At 42.8% G+C, this 25515-nt stretch overlaps 1 protein-coding gene across 1 annotated transcript; it reads left to right on the top strand.

Moving 5' to 3' along the window:
• The first annotated feature begins 65 nt into the window (after positions 1–65).
• Positions 66–11669, top strand: ubtd1b (ubiquitin domain containing 1b). Its single transcript, XM_026177169.2, has 4 exons — positions 66–844; positions 8758–8985; positions 9108–9265; positions 11248–11669. Exons 1-4 carry the CDS (start codon positions 763–765, stop codon positions 11518–11520), a joined length of 741 nt encoding a protein of 246 aa, XP_026032954.1. The 5' UTR covers positions 66–762; the 3' UTR covers positions 11521–11669.
• The last annotated feature ends 13846 nt before the right edge of the window (positions 11670–25515 follow it).

The raw sequence follows: 25515 nt of genomic DNA, 5'->3' as shown, positions 1-25515 counted from the left end.
TCAAGTCTCGACGCAATAGAAACCAACACCTGGCTGGATGCTTTTGCGCAAGCGTAAAGAAAAAAAGTTCGGCGGCGCTAGCAGACTGCCGCTGGTCACCTTTCACCAGCGAAGTAGGGAGAATTTTTTAGGGGGGCTATTTAAAGAAAACACTGTACCGAGCTCGTCAAAGAACTGAAGTACTCCTTCGTACGGCGGACAGAGGGAGACTGTAATGACCCGCTGCGTTTGTCAGAGACGGAAGATGCGGGGAAATGATATCGTGCGCGCGGAAGTTTGTGTTTACTTACGCCGTGGTAGCTAGCGTGTTGGCCCTGTTAGCCTGTTAGCGAGAAAGGTGCGCTGTGTCTGGACGGGTTAATAGCAACACTTACAAGTCAGCCCAGCTACGTTAAACAGTAGAAACATACTGTATATATCCTGAAGCTAACAACGAGCTGGTGGCAGATGCTGGGGATTGCTCAAACTCTTGAAACATTGGTGCGGGCCACGAGCCGTGAACTCTGCGTGCGCGTGTCAACACGCAGGCAGAAGTTATTTACAAAGAGGGCACTTTAAGCCCTAATCTCAAACGTATAGACCTGCAAAACGTGATTTAAATATTAACTGCCGCCCTCAGTGCGGTTACGAATGACATATCAGGCTTGCGTCCCTGTGCGTGAAAACCATCCTCCTCATCGGACCTAGTACATCGTCCTCGTCCGCAATGGGGCCCCTGTTTAGCCAGTGAGACCCGTAAAAGCGATCTGGAGCCCGTTAGCCATGGGGGGATGTATGGGCAGATATTTGGAAGGCTGGGAAGACTCGCAGAGTCGGGGCTCCTCCAGGAACGGTGGACGAGGAGGTAAGGCAACATTGTGTGGATGTTGTATTAATATGCGGAGAGGTTTCTTTGAAATATAAGAGCTGGAAACTTAAAGTCAACAGTGTCTCTGTCCGTTGATGATCAGTGATGCCAAAAAAGAGAAATATTTCGGCGTTGATAGTTTTGTGTTGCTATAACAATAGCAGGTTCAGATTTATCTGAGAGTGCATTTCTGGCCACCACTTGTGATTCGCATCCCTTTTTTGTGTCGTGGCTGCTGTTAAACAGAGGTCGATACCTCTGTTTAACAGCAGCCACGAGAGGGCAGGTGCACGAAATCTCCATTCACGATTCCTCACACACATCAGGAAACTGGATTCTGCTGTAGCTGTCTGACTTTGATGTGTGCCTCTTCTGTATCAGTAAAAAAGGGCTTGATTCTTTAGCTTTGACGAGGTAGTTTTTCATCTTATCAGTTCAGACTGGTGAAGCTGTATATTCAGATAACATCTGTACCAAAGTTGATGACAGTAAGCTCGTTGGGTGATTTTCGTATATTAAAATCTAGGGCGTAAGCTCTGTGTTGTGGTTACTGTAACAGCCAGCTACGTTACATTAATTCCAGAAGTTGCTCTCTTTTCACATCAGTTTATGTCTGTTGGTTACGGACTTTCCTGGAAGTTAACATAATAATAAACTGCTACTTTGTTAATCAAACTAAAGTTAACCATCAACACACAGGCGCAGTGCAGCTGAATTATTAGACACTGGGAACTTCTACTTTTGCAGAAAACAATGGTGATTATATTTTGTGTGACCTTGTTATGATACAGTCATTATTGGGAGATTAGGGCTTTACAGCCTGGCAGGTTCATGAATGGGGGTCACGTAAACATTTTGGGATGGGAAAAGACTTTCCAGCTTTTTCATATTTCTGTCATATTGCTTTAAAAGCATGCACGGTTGTGTGACTACAGTGCAAGCACACTTGAGCTCAGTGTTTGCCTTAGAGTGGCTGCTCAGGAAACTAAATGTCTGTTATTCATTTGGATGCAGGTTCTGTCCCCTTGATTTGTTACTGCTGGAAAGTTTTTCAGTCCGCCTTTTTCCAGTGGGAATTGTCTCCAGTTTGCATCAGAAAGATGGGAGGTTTTGAAGATGGAGTCCAACTTTCGCCATATAAAAAAGGGCGTTGTTTGAATAGACTTTCTGACCCCTGCTTATGGAGTTGCATCCTAAAATTAGACTCTAACATAGATTTTTGATGCCAATATGACCTTCAAGGTAAGTTTCTTTGTCGTGTGCCAGAGTAGCTATTTAAAGTTAAAGCTGTCAGAGCCAAGATACCCAGGCTTTCTGGCAGTGGCTCATGTTGATTTCCCAACTTGATTAGACTCAACACGCTCCCTTTGCTAGACAAGGCTTTGATCAAGAACAAGTCACATCATGCCCCGCTGTATCAGTGACTGAGACTGATACTGACTGTAACTCTGTTACATACATGCTCATAAAGAAACCCCATTTGATAAGAGGAAGAATTGGATAGCTCATATGGGATCTCAATTTTTTCGTTTGTTCCAATTTTGTTTGGATAAGAGCTCACTAATTTGTGTTACTATGTTCGTGTTAGGTCTGCCTACCACACGCTTAAAGGAACAAAAAGGAGTCTCGTTTGCATTGTGATGCTGAGAAAAATAATGGAAGAACATGTTTGGACTTTAAATAAACATCTGCAGAAACCCGTTATAAGATAGTAATGCATTTAGAAGCAGCATGGATGTAACTGAAAGGTGATTAGAAATGCACAATTTCCAGTTTATTTTAAATATTGATTTTTAAAAAGTCAAATATCAATCAGGCTATAAGAGTATACAAAACCTGCTGAATATATATGCACAAGGTTCGCTTGCTAGTTTTGTAAATCACCTAATAATAACGGTAGACTGATTAACCATGATAATGTCAAAGCTCTCAATGATTAGGATCTCAAGAATCAACAAAACAATTCACTGGAAAGTAAGCTGAACTGTAAATGAAAGTGAAACCTGCCCGTTCCAAGGTGGTCTATCTATTTTGAATGTAATTGCTTTAGAAAACAGCTTGATTAAGGAGAAACACATTGTTTTAGTTGACAATGTCTATAATTTACAAGTGTTGTTGTGTTTTTGTTTTTTTAAGCATCTCTGTAACAGTGGTTTACAATTTCAGTAAAAAGCAAATATAGATCAAACCTCAAACCAGCCTTCCCATGAGTGGCTCTCAGCACTGTCTGTATCCAGCTGTCTCAGACTAACCAGAAATCAGCTGGGCTGTTGTATTGTCACGTCTAGGCTGGATTCTGACCTGGAGGCGTTCAAGTCATATTTTCACTTTATTGGCTCGTCTCGTACCGAGCAGGGTTACTGCTACATCAACACATCATCGCTCTGGTTGAACCAAACCCGTTTCACAGCTGTCTCAAGCACATTCCCATTTAAAGGGTGACCGCTATTAGAGTGATCAATCCAGCATAAACCACATAAACATACACATGGACAAAAGTAATGGGCCACACCTCTTAATCTTTGAATGCAGGCTTTGTCACAACGTATATAATCAGTCACATCTTTTTGCAAAGTGGAAAGACAGCTGCTCAGCCAGCTAAAGTTAATGAGTGGGGTCCTTCTCTGGTTTTAACATCAGCACAAAAACTGTACACCGGGAACTACAAGGTATGGCACAGCTGAGCAGTTTGTGTTACATGTGGGTGTCCCAGTACTTCTGGCCTTACAGTTTACAGTACATGCTTGGGCTTGATTTTTATTGCATTTATGATTATCTTGTTTTTATGTTTGCTGAATGCCCGAATTATAATTGGAAAAACAAAAATAATTACCCAGTCTTAATATTAAGATTAATTACTTTTGCTCAGAGTTTGCTGAAAATATTCTGTAAAATATTATAGTTGCTTCAGGGATCATTTTCAGATTACAGAGACTCATTGTATCTTTAGTGTAGTGTAAACATTGGTTTGACAAGGAAAAGATCCCCCAGATCCATCCTGGGAGGAGACCTGAATCCCTTTGGAGTTGTGTCATGAAGGGCAGGTTCAAAGCAACATCTTGGTAAAGTAAAGCATTTGTTCCTAGCGTTAGGTAATCTTCATCAGCCACCTGTAGTTGTCGGGTGTGCTGTTTTTGCAGCACAAGGAAGCCTTGTTGCTGTTTTCTGTTTTATGAGGCATTTCACCGAGTTTTTTTTAAGACACACACACTTATCCCCATAAATTTTATTTCTGTCACTCGCGCTCTCTCACTGTACTGCAGTTTCAGCAGTATTCTCCTATAATGTGAACATTTTTGCACGCGGTCACACTCCCTATTCTTTTTCTATACAGTTTAGCTCACTGCTTATAAGTACAGACACAGTGACACTGATTCATAGGAGTGTACTGCAGCACTGCTGTTTGCCTGCGTGTATCAACCCATCCCCTCTTCTGATGAATTTTGTTAATATTCAAACTTTAAACTCCTGAGCATCTCAGTGGAAGATGAAGAGGATTAACCAGTATGAGGCCAAAGTCTCTGTTACCTTATTTGACCAAAATAAAAAAGCTTAATGACTAAGACATTATATGTGCACTACACTGCTCACATAACGTTGAGGTCCGGGCTTTGTGAAGGATAGTCTGTGACCGATAGTGTTACACGTACATATTTCCTACCCAGGTATGCTTTTACTGCATTTATAGTGTTTTTGAGGTCATTGTCATGCTGAAAAATGCCAACTGTGAATCAATACCATGCAGTACCATTTGGAAAGAGATGGCACTGCTTGGCAGATTATACCCTAATGGTACTTTCCTGTGTTCATAATTCCGTTAGTTTTGAGAAGATCTCCAACATCACTGACTAAGGGGCAGTAGACTGCTTTAGACCAGGGGTAGGCATCTCCAGGCCTCGAGGGCCGGTGTCCTGCAGGTTTTAGATCTCACCCTGGGTCAACACACCTGAATCAAATGATTAGTTCATTACAAGGCTTCTGGAAAACTTCAAGACATGTTGAGGAGGTAATTTAGCCATTTAAATCAGCTGTGTTGGATCAAGGACACATCTAAAACCTGCAGGACACCGGCCCTTGAAGCCTGGAGTTGCCTACCCCTGCTGTAGACATTGCCCTTTGCACCACTCCTGACCTCATCTGTACTTACTGATAACACTTTGAACCAAAAATCTCATATCTGGATTCATCCAGCAAAGACCTTTACCAAGTCTTTGCTGGATTGTCTGCTATTATTCTTAAGAACATGACTTTTAGACACTTAATTTGTTGTAGATGATATTCAAGGCCACTCCATTTATCTTTGGTCTTCCACCTGTCGGCTTTCCTCTTTAGGAATTAACTTTTAGGACAACATTACAATGCTGTGCCTGTCAAAATGTGTAATCTTTGGCATTGTTCATAGATTCAGCAAAAGAAATGGGTATTTCGTGCTTTGGTGACAGGCTGCTAGTAACAAAGTGCCTAAAGAAGCCATTCACAATTGGCTCTTTTCTAAGTTGCCTGTTAGGCACAAAACTGGTTCATTCCTTGAGTTAGAAGCCTTTTTGATGCTTGAATGATTTATAGGTCGTTGTTAAATGGCTTAACAAGCAAACAGAAAAGGAGTAGGGTCCAAAGAAAACCTTTGCAAGACCTTCAGAAAGCCGGGAGAACTATTGCTCAAGATCCCATTAAAAATTACAAGTCTGGTTTCTTGGAAGCAAAATATAAAGAAATAAGGGCTGGCTCAAGACTTTAGAGCAGCCCTGTACTAACCAATAGATATAAATGCAGAATAAAGTGACACAGACTGTGGGGAGGAAAAAAACAGTTTGCAATAGCTGTAGGCAAAACTTGAAAAGAAGACATTTAAGTAGTTGTTGTTGTTGTTGTAACACAAGCCTCTTTTGTATGACGCGTTTTGCAAGTGTTACGTCACGTTGCCTCGGCAGAATGGAAACAGATAGTTGAGGATTTACAGCATGTGTTTCATCTTAGAAATGAGGAGGTCTTTATGGTGTACCCAAGTTTTATAGAGCCATGTTGCACAATGGAGTTTTCAATGAGCTCATGAGAGTTTGGAATCTCATAGTGCCTTTAATGTATGCAGTGTTTATTACTGATGATACTGATGCAATAAGCTTCTAAGAGCCAGCATGTTCCATGTTAAGGGCTATGTGCTACAAAATAGGAGCAGGTGGACCTGTCGGTAGCTTTTCTGAGCTGAGTGATCTGTAAACAGAGCATATAAAGACAGTGGCGGCACTATTGTAGTAATAATGCATGTGGTGTTTTTTTGGGTTTTTTTTAAGTACCATTACAGATGCTTTAAAAACACTTTTAAACTACAGAGGCGGGCCGTGTCTTTAACTGCAGAAAGCTGAATGATGTAGCGTGGTGATAAGATAACTGACTACAAGGTTGAGCCCACTTGGGTGTCCTGTACACTGTGTACGTCCACGTTGACATAACTGCAATATGTCTATAGCTCACGAATGTCAAACACATCTTCACATCATGGGCCACATACAGCCTAATCAGACCAGTGATAGTCCTTTCTGTCAGTATACAGAAGTTTAACCATACATCGAATTCCTCAGATATCTTCATATTAAGGAAAGAAGTACTACAACCTTTCTTCATCATGTAGAAAAACTTACTTTTGAAATTGTAAGTTAAAGAAATCTGTCACCATGACTCTGTGGAACCAGGTTGTACATATTAGGTGTGTAAAATTACAGAAAAAAATGGTTGTTACTCTGTAATAATATAACATTTTTTAACCAGGACCCATAAATACATTTTTAAAAAAAGCAAAAACAAAAACATGTGTTGTAGGTAGTGAAAAAAATCGACTTTTCTGCCATTTCATTCTGTATGAATTACTTATTTACCTGGTGTAGTATATATTGCCATGTAGGTTTTCATCAGTAATGCTATAAAAGTTATGAAAATAAAGCTAAAACTAGGGATGTTCCTAGTGAATAATTTCTTAGCGTACTTTTCCCCTTCATTTAGTCAACTAACTATTCTAAAATGAAGAAACAAGTTAAATTTGTCAAAAACTCTCTACACAAAGGCATTTTAAGCATTTAACACATTCCTTAATCAATCATGTTGCTTAACTGTGCAGCACCTTGGTTATGAGCATTATGAGCATTTCATGTTCTCCAGAAAAACACTTCTTCACCTGTTGAAAATGTGACAAATTATCATCAGAAAAACAAATAAACTGTGACTGAAAAGTGTGGCACATTGTGCTGTGTGTTATGAATGATGCACGCTGTTCCATATTCATGCCAACCACTTCAATAAAAGTTTAAATCTAAAATGACAAAACGATAGAACGATAGCAATTTTTTTTTTCTGTTTATCTGGAGTCGGGGCGCAGGGGCAGCAGCCTATGCAGAGAAGCCCAGACCTTGCTCTCGCCTGCAACCTGATCCGCTTAATCTGGGGAACGTTGTACCATTCCTAGGCCATCCGATAGATATAATCTCTCCAGCATATCTGGTGCCTCCTCTCAGCAAGACATGCCCGGTCACCCAGAAACCTCACCCAGAAACTGCCCGCCTTTACTTTCGATGTGGAGTAGCAGCGGCTCTGAGCCCATCCTGAATGGCTATACTTCTCAGGGAAAAACCATGCACCCCTGGGTGAAAGTCCATTTTCGCTGCTTGTATCCACGATTTCGTGCTTATACCTTTTAAAAGGACTAACAATATTTGTGTTAATAATAAGATCAGTCCCAAGATTGGTGCATTCATGCTGTTTCTCAACAATGATCCTCCATCTGATGGCAGATGGCTGCATAACATTTGGGACACAGCAATTAATCTGCATTGGATATCAATTCAAATGTTTTTGGCTCTCATGGACACCACAGGCCTTTTTTTTTTTTTTTTAATTTTTGCTCAGTGGTAGTGAGGAACCTGCTTTTCTTTACTTGGGATTCACTCGCCTTTAAATGCTAATCCTACACCAGGATTACTTGTCCTGAGCCTCCTGCACTATAGATAATTAGTCTGGAAGAAAGGCAACTCTGCATGCGAGGTGTCCCTTTTGTATGCTGTATTTTCCATCAGTCCACTCTTCAATGTGTGGCAGCTGTGACGCAGGCATTAGCAACTATAGGCAAGTTTAGTACTCAGTTTTATTGTCAAGCTTTTACGTTGATTTATAGCTTCATGTATTTTATTTCTGGACATCCGTAGCTTCAGTCAGAGGAATTTTATGCCGGCTATGATACAAACAGGTGTGGAAAATCACTGGAAGTTTCAATGATGGGTGGCTGATCCTAGCCTGTTGTCCTTATGCTTTCCCTCCAGATCAGTCAGTGTTCTCCTGGCCTAGGTGTGCTCTGTATTAATAGTGAATAGTGGGAAACATGAAGGTAAGGTTACATAGACAGATATAGAGTAAGCATACGCTTCATGGATACAGCAAACTCTGAATGACCTCCTAATTTTAGATTGAGAAGACATGTTAGGGTGGGGTAGGACGATCTTTCTCTGATGACAGCTCGAGTTTCTGTCTGGCAGTTCTGTTTATTACAGTGAGGAGATGAAAGAACAGAGTTAAGGCTGGGCTTTCCTCATTAGCCAAGCTGCCTGCTCTCTGCATTCGGCATTCACACATGATAATGAGGATTGTGAAAACGACTTCCACTGACTGTCGTGTTTGGATTCCTGTTGTTTCTTCCTCCATTTTTACAATAGTAAGAAGGGAAATAAATTGTACATGTGGGTGAATTAATCAACACTTGTTTTGTAATGAGAGGACCTCATGCTGTGTTCAAATGTTACCTTAAATTAGATGTTTTCAGAATTCTGCCTCTGACCTTAGAATTTAGTGGGGTGTTTGTTTTATTTGTTGCGCATTATGAGTGTGAAACTTCAGCATTAAATTAATACACTCCTCTACCTTTACAGGGCGTAACGAGCCTCTGAAAAAAGATCGTCCCAAATGGAAGAGTGACTACCCGATGACGGAGGGCCAGCTACGGAGCAAGCGGGATGAGTTTTGGGACACGGCGCCGGCCTTCGAGGGCCGCAAGGAAATCTGGGATGCTCTGAAAGCAGCCGCTGTGGCCTTGGAGTGTAACGACCATGAATTAGCTCAGGCTATAGTGGATGGAGCCAGCATCACACTGCCACACGGTGAGGACAGAACACACACAGTATACTTATACAGTACAGTTCTCACCTCACTCTCACATAGGCTGCTTAAACCAGACTTAACTTACAATGTGACCTGTTTTTCTGTGGCATCCTCTTCTCAGGTACCCTGACAGAGTGTTACGATGAACTTGGGAACCGCTACCAGCTGCCCGTCTACTGCCTGGCACCACCCATCAACCTCATCTCAGAGCGTAGTGACGAAGACCCCAGTGACAGCCCTGAACCCCCAGCAGCATCCAAGAAGGAATTCCAGCTCAAGGTACCACGACTAGTACATCTCCTGTAAGACACGGGTCACGTTACCAACTGATTAGGACTAAATGGTGTCATCTGCATATTAATCCACACTGTAAACACTGTACTCAATGTAATCAAATAGATGTACTGGTCTAATATTAATTCAGAGTAACTGATTAAGTTTAGACGAATATTCAGTTGGGTGTATTAGTAACTCAAGAGGCAATGGTTGCCTCAGTCTTTGTTTTGGGGTTTTCCTTAAAGTTTGCATAAAAAACTAAATATGTAAATCTCCATACAGTCATGCCAAAACTACAGTTCCAAGGTTTTGCATATCAGAACATGCTAAAAAGTGGTGTAGTCCTCGAGCAAGTCATAAAAACTGATAGAATTGACTTTTTATACTGCCATTAATCATGCAATAAAAAAAAATGCAGAAACAGTGTGTGAAATGCTGAGTACACCCTTACTGCTTCCACAACAATTAAGGGGGTAGATAGCAGCCAGGTGCTAGTAATTTGAATAGATTTGTTTGCTGGTCAGCAAGTGTGAGCACTTCTATAAAAGCAGAAGTTTTAGTAGTTTGCTATTCTGGAGCATTCAGGTGTGTGTCGACACAGTTCCAGACAGAAATGACAGCATTATTCGTACCTACAGTTCACTTAGTCTGCTCCAAATCAGTTGATGACTTTGTAAACTTGTAGCTTTTGCTTGTATTTTGGTTTCTTTTTGCACACAGAAAAATCTATATTAATTCCAAGTGAACCAAAATGTTTCACTGCAAGTCAAGTGAGAGTGTTCAGTTTGCTGATTGGCCAGATGTGTCTGAGGTGAGAACAACTAAAGTAAATACAAGAAGAAGATGCTGTGCTCCCGACTATTGAACATGAACATGAAGAATTTGCAATCACGTCACAACTAGTTGTCTGTACAGACCTTTGTACATCTATAGTACCTTGCCTCATCCCAGAATACAAAGCATACAAGGGTCCAGGAAGATTTTAGCTCAAGCCTACAGCATTTGCACCGTAAAGAAAGTTTTCTGGAGTTCATTTGGAACCACACCAAGACCAGCTCCTCCGCAGTGGTGTGGTTGTTTTTGTCCGCACCCAAGTGCGATTACCGTGGTCACACCTGCACAAACGAACCGCAAGGGGGAAAACGAACCAGTTCAATTTAAATGGACCAAGCACTGCAGATATGAAAACACCCTAAGAGAAACAACGATTGCTTCCACCTATGTGGGAAGGGTTATGAGGCCATTTCCAGTGACAAAGATGACTCTCATGTGGAAAACAATTATGTCAGCCACCATTCTTCCCAGCAGTGGAAGTAACAGAAAATTCCCCCACTTCTCAGACTCTACAGGCCTACTTTAACATTTAACATGCTGAAGTGAACTGTTAAAGTTCTTGACAGAACAACTAGACAAAGACTGAACAAAGTCTCTTCTCTCTAAAAAGAACAAGGCAGCATGTCTTAGGTTTCAAGAACTGCTAAAGTCTAGGAAATTTTTTATTATGTTCTGATATGGAAAACCTTAATATTAGTAGAGTGTGACTACATCTGGGTCAAATCATCATTAATGTTGTGGCTGTGCTTCTCCTGATTAATTGTTAAACTGCTGCAGATTGACAGGCTCTGGGAAAGTTGATGTAGTTACACATTACTCTGTTTTTGTGTTAGCTAGCTGTTTGAGCCGGTTTATCAGCAGCTGGTTTCACCTTTGGACAGAAAAACAGATTTCATCCAACATTTACTTCCTGTGGTTATGAGTCATATCCTCATATGTGCCTAATAAGTGCAAACAGATGCTAGAGAAGCTTATGTACTAACATTCATGCAGCTTTTGACATTTATTAAGACTTCTTACGGGGTTAAAACTGTAAAATGCCAACACAAAACAAGCCACGGACCAGTTTTTGAGTTCTTTGCATTTGGAACTTGGCTAACCTCTCCATGCAGCATTGTTAGCTCACTCTTCTGCTCTCTGCTCCCCTGTAGGTGCGGCTGTCCACAGGAAAGGACTTGCGTCTCAGCGTCAGCATGGTTGACACCATAGGCCAGCTGAAGAAGCAACTGCAAGTCCAGGAAGACATCGACGCCGTTCACCAGCGCTGGTTCTTCTCCGGGAAGCTGCTCACGGACAAGACACGGCTGCAAGACACTAAGATCCAGAAGGACTTTGTGATCCAGGTCATCGTCAACCCACAGGCACTCCAAGCCCCCAAACCATCACCGCCGACAACCACCGGCTCCTCACCTGTGCCCGAGTAACCGAGGACCATCAGAGGAGCGATGCAGTCTGTGATGGACCAGAGGTGCCTCCCAATGCTGGATAACTTATTCTTCTTGACAAAAGCTACTGTTACTGAAAGAGAAATAAACTGTGAGGGTGAAACAAACAAAAACAGACAAAGAAGAAACTGAAAAGTGCTGCTTTTTTCCCCCTTTTTTCTAAATGTCCCTGTGTGTGCACGTGTGTGTTTTTTGGGGGGGATCTGCTGAGTCGTTCCAGTCATCACACTAACCAGAGATGCCTGTCATCGTTGCATATTAAAGCAGAGCTCCTCGCGCTGGTGTGCAAGCCTTTTCTCAGTGCACAGAACGTGCACATCAGAGCTGCACATGCAGACTCTGCCTTTGCCCTTTAGCCTGCTAACACAGTGCCAACAGAGGAACTGCAGAGGCGTTGGTTCTAGAGCGTATTTCTGCTATGACACCTATAAACTCAGCACTGTTGCTCTCTTTCTCCTCCACAGAAACAGGAAAGGAAAGCAGGAAAAAAGAAACGTGCTGAATATTCTTCTTCTTTTTCCTTTCCCTTACTGAGGAAATAAAGTCAACTGGGCTTTTTTTTGCACATTTAAAGATTAGTACTATACTTTTGTGGTAGTTTGTGTGCCTTCTACAAGACAAAAGGGGGGGGGGGGTAATCACCTGCAATTTTATTGTTGGGCTAATATATCTTCTTTTTTTTTGTTTGTTTTTTTTTTTAGATTCAGGAACTTTTAGATGGACCTAAGCTATAAGTGTTGCCTTTATTTCTTTTAAAAGATTTCGTAAGTCTTGCGGACAGAAGAGAATGGTTGTGTGTGGGTGTGTGTGTGTGGAGGGGGTGTGCGACAAGATTACGAAGCTGACCCATACGATGCATTGAGAGTCGAGACTGGACTAAAAGTCATAGCTTAAGTGAATCACGTCATTGATTTAAGGGAAAGCGGAATTCCCTTGAAAAAAGTGTCGTCTTAACCGCTGCATTGCTGACTGCGCAGTGACGCCCTGACCAGCAGGAGGGAGCAGCACAGGCCTTATTAAATTTGATCAGATCAGTTGTTTATGGTCACTTGTTTTGTTTTGTTTTTCCCCTTCCACCACCGGATGAATGTAAATCCAGCTTTTTTTGCTCTCGATGTGGTCTGGTAATGCTGAACAATAAAAGAAAGAAAGGAGGGGAAAAGGGCATTTTCTCTTCACCAGCAGGTATGATACGGAGCGGCGAGTGAAAACAAAAAGCTCAAGCTGATTTCTTCTTTTCTTTTTTTTTTCTCCCTTCAGTAAAACTGGCCATACTGGTGATCCCCTACATATCATGACTGTTGCTTACAAGCACACCCCAGGGATTTCCACACGATGTCCAGTTTGCGTCTCATGTAAAAGCAGTTGTTTAAGGCCTTCTGTGTGGCAGGAAGGCCCCACAGAGTGATTTAAAAAAAGGTGGATTTGGGAATTAAGCATTCATTTTGCATATAGCAAACTCAGCGTATGGCAGTAGGCGAGGTATGGTCTTAAGCAGGCAGGGAAAGGGAAATGCAGCATGCTGCTTTATGGGATTTTTTTTTTAGGGGGGTACTAATACTGCTGGAGTTTTAACAAATTTTAATTTAATCATATTTTCACAGATCTGACTGGAAAGCTAAAAATAAAACCAACCAAAATCTGTGCTTCAAGGCGAGAATGTTTTTTTTCTGTGGTGGCTTTCCTGTAAGCTGGTGTCGATTCAGAGAACAAGGAGAGGTTTTTTCGAGCTTGTTTGTCTGTCTTAGTTTCACACTGAGCGGTGAGCACGCACTGCCTGTTTGCTTTACATCATAGCACATCTGTTAGTGTTCATGCCCCGACTCTAACCGGCTCTTGAAGAGCAACAATAATTGTTTGGAGGGAAGAGAGCCATCAGGTTTGTCGCCAGCCGCAGCGGTCACCAGAGGAAACAAACGAGTGAGATCTGATATCTGTATGTAAATCTGCAGACGAGCTGCAAGATCTTTGGCAGTGGAACATTTTCACTTTTTATTTATAGCTGCTAGCAGTCCAGAGTTCACTCGACTTCGCTCACCTTAAGCAGCCTTTGTTTGTATGTACCCGTGGAGAGCATTAGCTATCATCTGGGAACTTTTTAAATTTAACAGTATTCATAAGTGATGACCAGTGCACAAAATAAGCTTGGCTGATGCTGGAATCCCTGAAAAATTAGATGTTGTCCCCAGAGGCTGGACTCCCAGATTGATGAGCTACAAACAAAACAGCCCCACATTCATCCCCCTCATGCTGGACCATCTGAATCCACTTTAAATCTCTGTGGCTGTGTTCACACTGGAGCTCAGTGAAGATGATTTTGCCTGAATAATAGCCATGGATCACTCGGTGTGAAAAACACCGTGCTTTATTATCACAATCACCCTTTCTTGTATTTGCAATCAGAGATATGAGACTGCTTTCCTGAGCAGTGTGTTTGCACAAGAGTCTGTTTGTATGGGAGGAAAAATAAAAGCCATAATCCTGATCATGACATTTATGTCACTGCGTAGCACACCCCAGCTGATTTTCTTTTTTTCTTTTCTTCAGTGACTCATTTCAAACTCAAAGTGCATTTAAGCTACTTTTTTTTTCTGTTGTCCTGTTTCTGCACACAAAGGAGGAAAGCCAAAGATACAAGAGCACTCTGTGCATCAGTTCCAGGTCACGTTGCAGAATAACGCATCAGCTGGTTCACTGTCACAAACGTCCACAGCTGGACGAGCTTTGTTTTCATTCTCCGCTCCTGTCGCACAAATATCCTGCATCATCAGCATCGTGGAGGTAATGAAACTGACCTGAGCCACAGCAGAGAGATGATGTTCCTTCTCTCTTTGTCTAGCCACTTTTCAGCCTTGTGGTTCATTAACTTGTGTGTGTTTTAAGGATGTTTTTCTTTCTTCCTTCACCTTTTACCTGTGGTTCCTAAAGGGATATGTTTTGTAACTATCGTATGCAAACTTGAACAAGCGTTTGTCTCTGTATGTGCAATACAATAGACATAGACCTCATCAGTTTCGTGTCTGATTTCTGCTTTTTGCTGATATCCAACAGCACCAGCCATGAGTATTGTCAAAAGGTACAATCTGCAGTGCTGCAATCACCTGTGTTTGTGTTGTCTCTTTAAAATGTGTTGCTAGCTGTCGCCTTGACCGCCCCGTCACCACGGGCTCTTAATATTTCTAGAGTAAATATCAAAAGATTAAAATTTGCCTACACAGTTTCATTTTAGTGTCCATTTAGCATTCTGCGGCGCTCATCTCGGCCGTTAAGGTTGGTGTCGTCGGACTTGAGGGTGCTCTGCTGACAGTTTTAATTATGGCATCTCCTGTTATGCCATTCTTGCTGAAGTAAGCTTGTTTGCTTGCTCCGTGTCTTCAATTTGTCCTCTTTATTAATGTCTTTGAGACTTTGAGCACTGACCATTGTCCGACATTAAAGGGACCACATGTTATTACACTGTAAAGTGCTTTAAGGTGCCCTCAGAGAACTGCAAACAGGACCCCTGATCGACAGTATACAAACTACTAAAGCCCATCCCCTCCCATTAACGGTTCAATATGCCAATTAAAGGCAAAGTATAAATATCTGTATGGTTGCATCATAGGAGTGTGCTTCAAAGCACAGCCAGACATTTAGTTATTGCATTATTTAGTCCCCTAAACCTAGAACCCTAGTCACAACCTTGGTTATTTTTATTAAATGTCTTTGTTAAACCAGGCTCTGTGCACACTCACCATATCATATAAAATATGGACATGGCTTGTAGGACTAACAACTGAAGCCTACACTTAAGTGCCTTAAACTGGGATTGTTTTTAACGGCCACCAGGGGGCCACGACTGTGGTTGCATAAAAAGATTTCTCATCCTATAGTCGTCAATGGGAAACCGTTCCTTGTCCAGGTTAAAGGGGAGCCTAAAAACACTGGCTTACCTCGCTAACACATTAATCTTGCGCCGTAGCACACCCCTCTTGGGTTACTCTGGAAATTCTCTTGTTATCAGTCTTTCTGAAATGCTGTTGCACATATAGTTCAGACAGAATTTAGGACAGGTTTGTGTTTTGCGTTGTTGCTCTAATCACTGCTCTGCAGCTTTGTGAACTAACCCAGAGAAAAATGTTACCACTCGCAATAGTCTTTTCTTTGTCTCATTAGATACAAGTTACTGAAATCTGTTCCCATAAGGAGATAACTTATCCTCTCAACCTTAGAATAAGAGGAAAGATGAGATAAAATTCCAATTCTGAGGCGTGAGATTAAGCACTAATACATGTTTGTCAGTCGAGTTGTGTTTTGGAGCTCACTCTTAGAGTAACAGCGGGTAATTCAAGATAAAGATGATTTAAGATAATCTGTGAAGATGCATCAGCACAGGCAGCATGTGTGTTTATTTAGCCCCCGCCTTTCTGTCCTGAACCACTTCACCTCCCTTAGTTTGAGTTGAGTCCAGTGACTCATCTTTTTCAGTGAAATGTAATCACAGTTTACGTGACGTCAAGCACTCAAAAATGTGATAAAGTAGAGCTTAAATCAACTTTATGATATTTTTGAGCATCTGGAGATGTTTTTAAATGGGCGGGGACTTGAGAGCAAATCCTTTAACCACACTTTGAGGTGATTCTCAACTGCAGACTGTATAAAAAACATGGACATAGTTTTCAGGTCTTAACAGTGACAATGTGAACGTGCCTTAAACCTGCATTCTCTTATATATCCAGCAGGGGGCAGCTACTGTCAGTGTAGCAGAAATCCAGTTGCATAGAATCTTTGCATGAAAATCCCCCTACTTCTCCCATGATCTACAATCTCACTAAACATGTTCCTGGTGAACTTTATGGGCTCAGTCACTAGTTTCAAGTCTACATTCATACAGTCTGATGTTCATTTTGTAAGTTGTGTTTATTAAGAGTCAAATTCATGTTTATGTTTATTACGCACCACCTCTCGTTTTAAACACGAAAATCCTTGATGGTCATAACTTAGGGGTGAGGTCACTGCGGCTACGTCCAGCTTTTATATACAGTCTGTGTTCTCATCAGATGCCGTTTAGCCTCTTTCGTCTGAGCACTCTCAATGTGTCGAACTTCAATCGAGCAATGCAAATGGACACTGATCACACACACTCAGTACTGGTCTCAAACTCCTTGGAATAGTGCTGCGTATCTGCAAACATGTAAGACTTGACTGAAATAAATATGTGACATCAGGGACATATGTTCATGATACCCAGGAATTAAATTCCATGTAAAGCTGGTTATAAAAGCCATAACAAGCTAGCGATATTTATTAAAATTCTTTTTTTTTTGTGGCTATTAACACTCCACACATTACTATTAAAAAACTTTAATTATTCTGGCACAAGAGCAGCCATATGTAAAGCACTCAAAAAAGGAAATGGAAAAAAAGAAAAATAGAGAGATCCTAATACACATTTTTGAAATTGTCCACACCATCCAAGTGCATAGAAAAAAACAAGCATCTTTTAATGAATATGTCTTGAATAACATCTGCAAAATAATTATACCTTTGTTGGGTTCATTTTTGTGCTGACTTCTTTTTAAAACATGATTTTAAAAGGTTGAATAAAATCAAACTATTATACAAATGAAGCATGTGTTTTATTCCAGAAATAAGGATATATATTTGTTTGGTTTTCTTTAATTCTTTACCACAGGATGGCGCTGTGCTCCAAAGCAAACACTTGAGTGAGCTGGTCCCAGCAGAGGTGGATGAAACACTGCGTGATTTACAGGATGTGTGTTTCTCAAAAACAGTACTGCTGAAATAAAGAGGTTCAGGGAAAGAGTTGTGGAGTACAAAAATTCCTTTTTAGTGGAAAAACGTTGCATTTTAGCATTTTCACATGCTTGCCTCATAGCTTTTGTAGGAATTATAGTTCATAAGCTGATAAAAGTACTGACTTTCATAAACATACTTTAAAGCCCTTTCAAAATAAGGGAATGCAGGGGTGTTATAGACCTGTTAAAGTACTTGGGATTCTATTGTATCCCACTTTTTAGATGCTTGACATTAATATTTCTGCACTGCAGAAGTGTGGATGGCAAAACAATCAGACAGTCTTTCCAGAAGGTTCCCCTGTTGAAGTTCTGGTTTCTGTAGGTGGCGCTCTTCTCTTATGCAGCTGACCTGTGGTGAGCAGACTGTACAACTGTAAAATGCATCACTTCCTGTCTAGGAGGTAGGAAACCGCAGGGAGTGCAGTGTTAACCCCCCCCCCCCCCCCCCCCCCCACAAACCTTCAGTTTTTGGTGCCGTAAATAATAAACGTAGGCATTTATCATTTTTCTACTGCACTTTTGTTTTAAGGGCTTACATTTTTAATAGAGAACTTGTAGTGCAGCTATGGGCTGCCTCTTTCTCAGTCTCTGCAAATACAGTAAACAGAGGGTCTCCGGAGGGTTGTGGTGCACCAGGCCTGGAAAAAGCCCCTTTTGACAGTGGAATTTCACCGGGAGCGCTGTGTTTGCGGTCACTCGTCCAAGTCTTATTCTACACTCTGTTCCCCCACAGACAGTCCCAGGATGACCCTGACTCCACAGCAGAGAGGATTTGAAAACTTGGACAGACACAGATGCCCAAGGGGTCCTAACATTGTCATGGAGACTGGATGTCAGTCATATTGTTTTATGTAACCTTCCAAATTGAATGTACGACGTTCAATTTTTTTTCTCTGTGTCGCAAAACCACTGTAGTGGACATCATACATTTTTACACTAATCCTCCCCAATGAACGGCAAACTCTGAACTTTTACAGGATCAATTTAATACGCAGTACTCACAGGCCTGACAGGAAGAGGTGAACCAAAAATGCAAGTGAAAATCCACATTTGCTGACCCCAGGTAGACATAGACATGCTGTTCTGCTCAAAGCTGGAAATTCCCAAGTTATACACTGTAATTCTAAGGCTTCTGCTCCTATTGACTGTTACCTTATTGTGCAAACCTAAAGCTTGCTGGTCAGTAAGGGCGTTTGCAAATGAGTCACTTTGATAATTTCCAGCTGCACAACTGAGATTAATTTTCTAGTCAGTTTATGGATTTACTGTCATGATTGATGAAATATTTGTTCTTCACTTTAGGTGAATTCCATTTTATTCATACAGCGGTAATTCAAAACATTGATCTTGACCATAGAGTGTTGCAGTTATCCTCTATAAACAAGTACTTGGCGATGTGGGGGAAGAAGAAGTCTCTTTCAAACAGAGTCTATTCAGTCTTGATGCATTCTCAATCATCCAGGATTCTGTTCATCTGGACGTAGTGTTTTCAGTGGGAGAAACTTTTCATCACTCATCCAAGTGACTTCTTCAACATCCTTGTTAAAGGGTTGAATTTTGCTGTCACACCGAGACAAATCCCGCTAGTGGAGCTGATCACAGCCACAGAAAAAGCAATTCGTAACAACAATATTGCAGAAGTGGAAGCAGAGCAACTACAGACGAAAGTTTCGGCCTGTCTCAGCAATGCAAAGCCCCCAATATCCAACATCACCATGAAGGAGAGGAAGGCACTCACATCACTTAGTGATGACAACAACATTATCATCCTTCCGGCAGACAAGGGTAGGTGCACAGTATTGCTAAACCAGAAAGACTATTATAAAAATTTTTTGTCACTACTCAGTGATGAAAATACAAATGAGCTCCTGAAACGAGACCCAGGAAGTGGCTACAGGAAGAGGGCGATAGACTGTCTGAAGCAGTTAGAACAAGACAAGGCTATTGACCTCATACCACAGGCTGTACCCAGGGGAGTCTACACAAGTCTGTATGGTTTACCGAAAATACATAAACAGGGTGCTCCTTTAAGACCGATTGTCTGCATGATCGACTTTGTCACCTATAACATCTCCAAGTTTTTGGCTTCAATCCTCAACCCGCTGGTGGGCAGCTCTGAACACCACATCCAGAACATCCTGGATTTTGTTGAGAAGGTGAGAGATGTCATTATGGAGGCAGATGAAACCATGGTCTCGTACGACGTTACATCTCTCTTCACTTGCATCCCAGTCACGTAAGCGTTGGAGGTAGTCCGTAAGAGATTACAGGATGACACCAACCTCAGCAACAGGACCACTCTCAGCATCAACCAAGTGTGTTTGCTGTTGGAACTGTCTTCATTCCACCTACTTCACATACAAGGGTCAGATCTACAGGCAGAAACATGGGTGTGCCATGGGCTCCCCAGTTTCACCCATCGTGGCCAATCTGTACATGGAAGAAGTGGAAAAGAGGGCGTTTCTATCCTACCCTGGAACACCACCAAGCTATTGGCTCAGATATGTGGATGACACCTGGGTGAAAATCAAATCTCAGGACGTACCACATTTCACGGATCACATTAACTCGGTGGACCGACACATCAAATTCACCAGGGAGGATATGAAAAGTGGCAGGTTAGCCTTCTTAGACTGTGAGATTTCCATCAGTAATGGGGGACATCTAAAAGCTGACGTGTAACGTAAACCTACACATACGGATCAGTATCTAAGGTTTGACTCATCATCCACTGGAGCACAAACTGGGTGTCATCAGGACACTACAACACAGAGCGAACACCATCCCCACTGACACAGCGGCCAGAGAGGCAAAAGAACAGCACATCAAGAAGGCCCTGAGTAAATTTGGTTTCCCAGCTGGACTTTTTCAAAGCTGGAAAGGCGCCTAAAAAAAGCTCCAGCTGATCCATGAGAGAAGGACAACCGCTGCCCAAGCAAAAACCTGTAGTGATCCCATATGTGTCAGGAGTATCGGAGCAGTTGAGACACATTTTTTCTAAACACCGGGTCTCTGTGGCTTTTAGGTCCCCCGACACAAACAGAGTAACATAGTGTACGCTGTTAAGTGCCAGGAGGATTGCCAGGATTTATACATCGGGGAAACCAAACAACCTTTGGCGAAGCAGATGGCACAACACAGAAGAGCTACCTCGTCAGGCCAGGACTCTGCAGTCTATTTACAGCTACAGGCCAGTGGACACTCTTTCAAGGATGGGGATGTACACATCCTGGACAGGGAGGAACGCTGGTTTGAGCGCGGAGTCAAGGAGGCCATTTACGTGAAAAGGGAAAGACCATCTCTGAATCGAGGAGGGGGCCTAAGGGTACATCTTTCGCCATCTTACAATGCTGTGATTGCAGCCATTCCCCAACTCTCTGTGAATGGTACTCATGGCCATTGATCAGTGGTCTTTGATCAGTGGTCTTTGATCAGTGGTCTTTGATCAGTGGTCTTTGATCAATGGTCATGAGAATTTGCATAATTATGATTAAGGAACTGACCTCCCAGCCCATTGTTCCTTCAGTGGGCTGGTTTCAGTCATTATGCAAATGTACTGTTTATAAGATTGGGGAAACCTGCAGTCAGCTGAGACTGAAGAAGTCACTTGGATGAGTGACAAAACGTTTCTCCCACAAAACGCTACGTCCAGATGAACAGAATCAACTTTTGGAGAGAGTCTATTCAGTCTTTTAAATCACGTCTTAAAATTCACTTTTTTACTTTGGCTTTTAATTTGAGTTCAGCATGAGTACCATCAGGCCTGTTTTATGTTTTTATTGTTAATTCACTGCCTTCTTATCTACCTGTATTTGTTTCTAATTTATCTACATTTGTTTCTCTGTCATTTGCTCTTGTGTTTAACCGATTGTGAAGCACTTTGGTCAAGTCTGTTGTTTTTAAATGTGCTATACAAATACATTTTGAATTGAAACACAAACTACATGAGAAAAATAAATAACATAGAATAGAAGCATATAAATGCAGTGAGAGTGGTGGCAGTCAGTCTAGGCTTCACCTTAACTTTGACTACAATGGATTTATTTTGTCACGTTTGTGAATTTTAGAACATTTTTAAAGCAACCATATAGAGGGATAATGTAGTTTTGTTGTTAATTGTACAAAGATTTTTTTCTTTTTAATCTAACCAAGCTAGCTAGCATTAGCTGATAGGCTAGCACCCAAACACCAAACACACACACACACACACACACACACACACTACTTAAAAAAAACACAATACCCATCGTAAAAGAAGCAAAGATCTTAAACTCAAGGTTTAAAAGTCCTCTCCACACAGCTACTTTCATCTTTTATATACAGTCAATGGCTCTGATGCCCTGTTAAAAATTTGTATTCCTCAATCATCTGATACAAACTAGCCACGGCGGTCTACATCCCACCCCAAGCGGACACAGGTATGGCTTTGTCCGAATTACATGATGTGCTGAGCTCGCTTCAAAACAAGGACCCGGGCACAGCCCTCATTGTAGCAGGAGACTTTAACAAAGCGAACCTCAGACAAGTCATGCCAAACTTTTACCAGCATGTCTCGTGTCCAACGAGAGGGGATCGGATTTTGGATCACTGCTACACGCCATACAAGCAGGGCTACAAAGCTGTCTCACACCCGGCTTTTGGGAAGTCTGACCACAACGCCATCTTCCTCATTCCCCAGTATAAACAAAGCATACGGAGGGAAGACGTGACCAAGAGGGAAGTAAAACAGTGGACTGCCCAATCAGAAGCTACGCTACAGGACGCACTCAACGACGTAGACTGGGACATGTTCAGAGCATGCGCAGTCGACATCAGCGAGTTTACGGAAGTAGCAGTATGCTTCGTCAATATGCTAACGGAGGAGATTATCCCCACTGCGACAGTCACCACATTCCCAAACCAGAAACCGTGGATGGACAGATCGATCCGCACTGCAGTAAACGCCAGGACCGCCTCCTACAACGCGGGTCTCGCCACTGGCGATATGAGCGCCTACAAAGCGGCCTCATACGGCGTGCGGCGCGCGGTGAGAGATGCCAAACGCCGGTACCGGGAACGTGTGGAGTCCCGCTTCCACCAGGGCGACACACGGAGTATGTGGCACGGACTACGCACCATTACGGACTACAAAGCCAGGGACACTGCGCCGATCAACGCCGACTCTGCATTCACCAACGAGCTGAATCGGTTCTACGCCCGTTTCGAGGTTAGCCAGGCGGCTAATGCTATCTACCGCCTGACTACCGAGGACAGTGACGTCATCAGCGAGAGACCGGTGACCAGCATCGCGGAGCATGACGTCCGAGCGGCACTGAGGAGAGTGAACACAAGGAAAGCGGCGGGGCCAGACGGCATCACCGGCCGTCTGCTGCGCTGCTGTGCTGACCAGCTAGCAGGTGTGTTCACTTACATCTTCAACGAGTCCCTGGCGAAGTCTGTGGTCCCCACATGCTTCAAAAGATCCACCATCATCCCTGTGCCCAAGAACAGCAAACCCTCATCCCTGAACGATTACCGGCCAGTTGCACTGACCTCGGTAGTAATGAAGGTGTTTGAGAGGCTGCTGAAGAACATCATCTCCTCCTCCATCCCAGACACCACAGATCCGCTGCAGTTCGCCTACAGATCCAACAGATCCACAGAGGATGCCATCGCCCACGTCCTACACACCACTCTCAGCCACGTGGACAAGAAACAGGGTAACTATGTGCGAATGCTGTTTGTTGATTACAGTTCAGCGTTTAACACAATAGTGCCCTGCAGACTGTTCACAAAGCTGAGGGATCTGGGACTTAACAGCCGTCTGTGTGCATGGGTGTTGGACTTCCTCACTGGCAGAACTCAGGTGGTGAGGGTGGGCAGGTGCTTCTCCAACAGCATCACCATCAACACAGGAGCACCTCAGGGATGTGTCCTCTCGCCACTGCTCTACTCCCTCTACACTTCAGACTGTGTGGCCACCCATGGCTCCAACACCATTGTGAAGTTTGCTGACGACACAGTGGTGTTGGGTGCCATCTCCAACAACGATGAGGCGGCCTACATGGATGAAGTGAAGAATCTGGCATCGTGGTGCCAGGACAACCACCTCCAGCTGAACGTCAGCAAGACCAAGGAGCTGGTGGTGGACTTTAGAAGGGGTCAGCACAGAGACTACAAGCCCATTATCATCAATGGAGCTCCAGTGGAGAGGGTGCAGTCCTTCAAGTATCTTGGTGTCCACATCTCCTCAGACCTGACATGGGCTGCCCACATTCAGGTCCAGACCAAAAAGGCTAGGCAGCGCCTGTATCACCTACGACAACTGAGGAAGTTCAGGGTCTCTCCAAAGATCCTCAGGATTTTCTATACAGGCGCTGTGGAGAGCATCCTCACACAGAACATGACATCGTGGTTCGGGAACAGCTGTGTGAAGGACCATAAAGCTCTCCAGAGAGTGATCCGTACAGCAGAACGCTGCTGCAGGATTGCTCTCCCCCCGCTTCAGGACACCTACACCAGGAGATGCCGGACTAGAGCAGCGCAGATACTGAAGGACCCGTCCCATCCTGGCAACAAACTATTCCAACTTCTGCAATCTGGTAGAAGGTTCCACATCTTCCGGGCAAGGACAGAGAGACTCAAGAGGAGCTTCTATCCCCAAGCCATCCGTGCCCTAAACACACACACCCGCCCTCTCACATCATCTATAATTGACTGAGTCAGGACTCTTCCAGACACTCTAAACCAAGGCACAATGTACATTTCAATTCCTTTAATTTTAAATATGTTTATATTGTCTATCCTGTAAAATAGTCAGATGTCTATTCATATTAATGTACAGAATTCACCTGCTTGCTGCTACTACTGCACATTCACCCAGTGTATATACTATATGTATATATATATATATATATTAGGGGTGCAACGATATTTGTATCGATATTGAACCGTTCGATACAGTGCTTTCGGTTCGGTACGCGTATGTATCGAACAATACAACATTTGTAATTTATTTTATCAACTTTCCTTCTGACGATGCTGTCTGTGTGGAGCGCTCAGTGAATCTGTGTTCGACTACTCCGCCTAGGCTGCACTGTCGAGCGCAGATCCACTGAGCGCTCAACACAGACAGCATCGTCAGAAGGAAGAGCGCAGGGCAAGCTAGCGAGACAGAAGTTAAGCTCTCCTTGCAACATGTACCTCCCCCACCCTCATTCAGATCTGGCGTTTGGAATTATTTTGGTTTTCATGTGACGTATGACCCTGAAGGTAAGCGAGTCATGGACTAAAGTAAAACAGTATGTTGGATGTGCCATGCAATGCTCAATTACATGGGTGGGAACTAGTGTGTTAGCGCAGTTAGCTCGTTAACGTGTTGGCCGTCTAGCCCCATGCACGGGGCGATCGGCGGTAGCTCGTTAACGGAGATTTGCCGTGTTGTGGTGTTAAGGTCATTTCAACGAGATTAACCTGAAAGCACTAGTGGGAACACAACGAATATGACTGCACGTTTACGCCGACATCATCCTAGTGCAAAGACAAAAACAACAAGCATGCTACTAACTTTAGCCGAGTCATTTAGACAGCTGTTAGCACATGATTCTCCTTATGCTGCTGAGAATATAGCCCAGAAGAAGCGGATAGTATAGCTTTTATTTTGGAAAGAGCCATTTCTCTGTAATAAACTCTCTTTTCCAAAGATGCATGATTCCTCAATCAGATACAGGGCTTGCAATATCGCTAGCCTGACGTCCTGGGGCTAGCGATTTTTTCAGTCGGGCTACCAAAATCTATCTCTTCCCTGCCCGTCGGGCTATTGTAAGAAGGAAAAATATATGTCAATGCTTTTGCATTCTTTCAGAAATGTAGCTGGGTAATTATGTCATTGGCATCGGTGAGCCACTGTCAATATGTGACATATTGAAATCGCGTTTGAATTTGCGCTTGTTTTTTTGCTTTCACTTTGCAATCGTGCGAACTGTGTATAGAGAGCGACAGCACTGATCTGTGAGTGATGATAATTTGTGCACCAATTCCTCTGACATCGTCTTATTAATCGTTAGCTTACTATGCAAACATGACAAGTGAAATCTCCCGCAGCTTAAACATGTGAGAGGTTGATCACGCAGAGAATCGCTGAGCTTATGTGAGTCCGTGTGTAAAAGCAGCAGGATTTATATTTGACTACGATGAC

Source organism: Astatotilapia calliptera, chromosome 8 (genome assembly GCF_964374335.1).
Source record: "Astatotilapia calliptera chromosome 8, fAstCal68.1, whole genome shotgun sequence".
NCBI lineage: Eukaryota > Metazoa > Chordata > Actinopteri > Cichliformes > Cichlidae > Astatotilapia > Astatotilapia calliptera.
Note: the sequence above shows the minus strand (reverse complement) of the source record. Positions and strands in the feature narration are given on the sequence as shown.

Excerpts from the sequence above, each read along its gene's own strand:
- ubtd1b (XM_026177169.2), top strand. The coding sequence starts at position 763 with ATGGGGGGATGTATGGGCAGATATTTGGAAGGCTGGGAAGACTCGCAG. Across the intron at positions 845-8,757 it reads CAGGAACGGTGGACGAGGAG|GGCGTAACGAGCCTCTGAAA; the intron begins GTAAGGCAACAT and ends CTACCTTTACAG. Across the intron at positions 9,266-11,247 it reads AGAAGGAATTCCAGCTCAAG|GTGCGGCTGTCCACAGGAAA; the intron begins GTACCACGACTA and ends GCTCCCCTGTAG.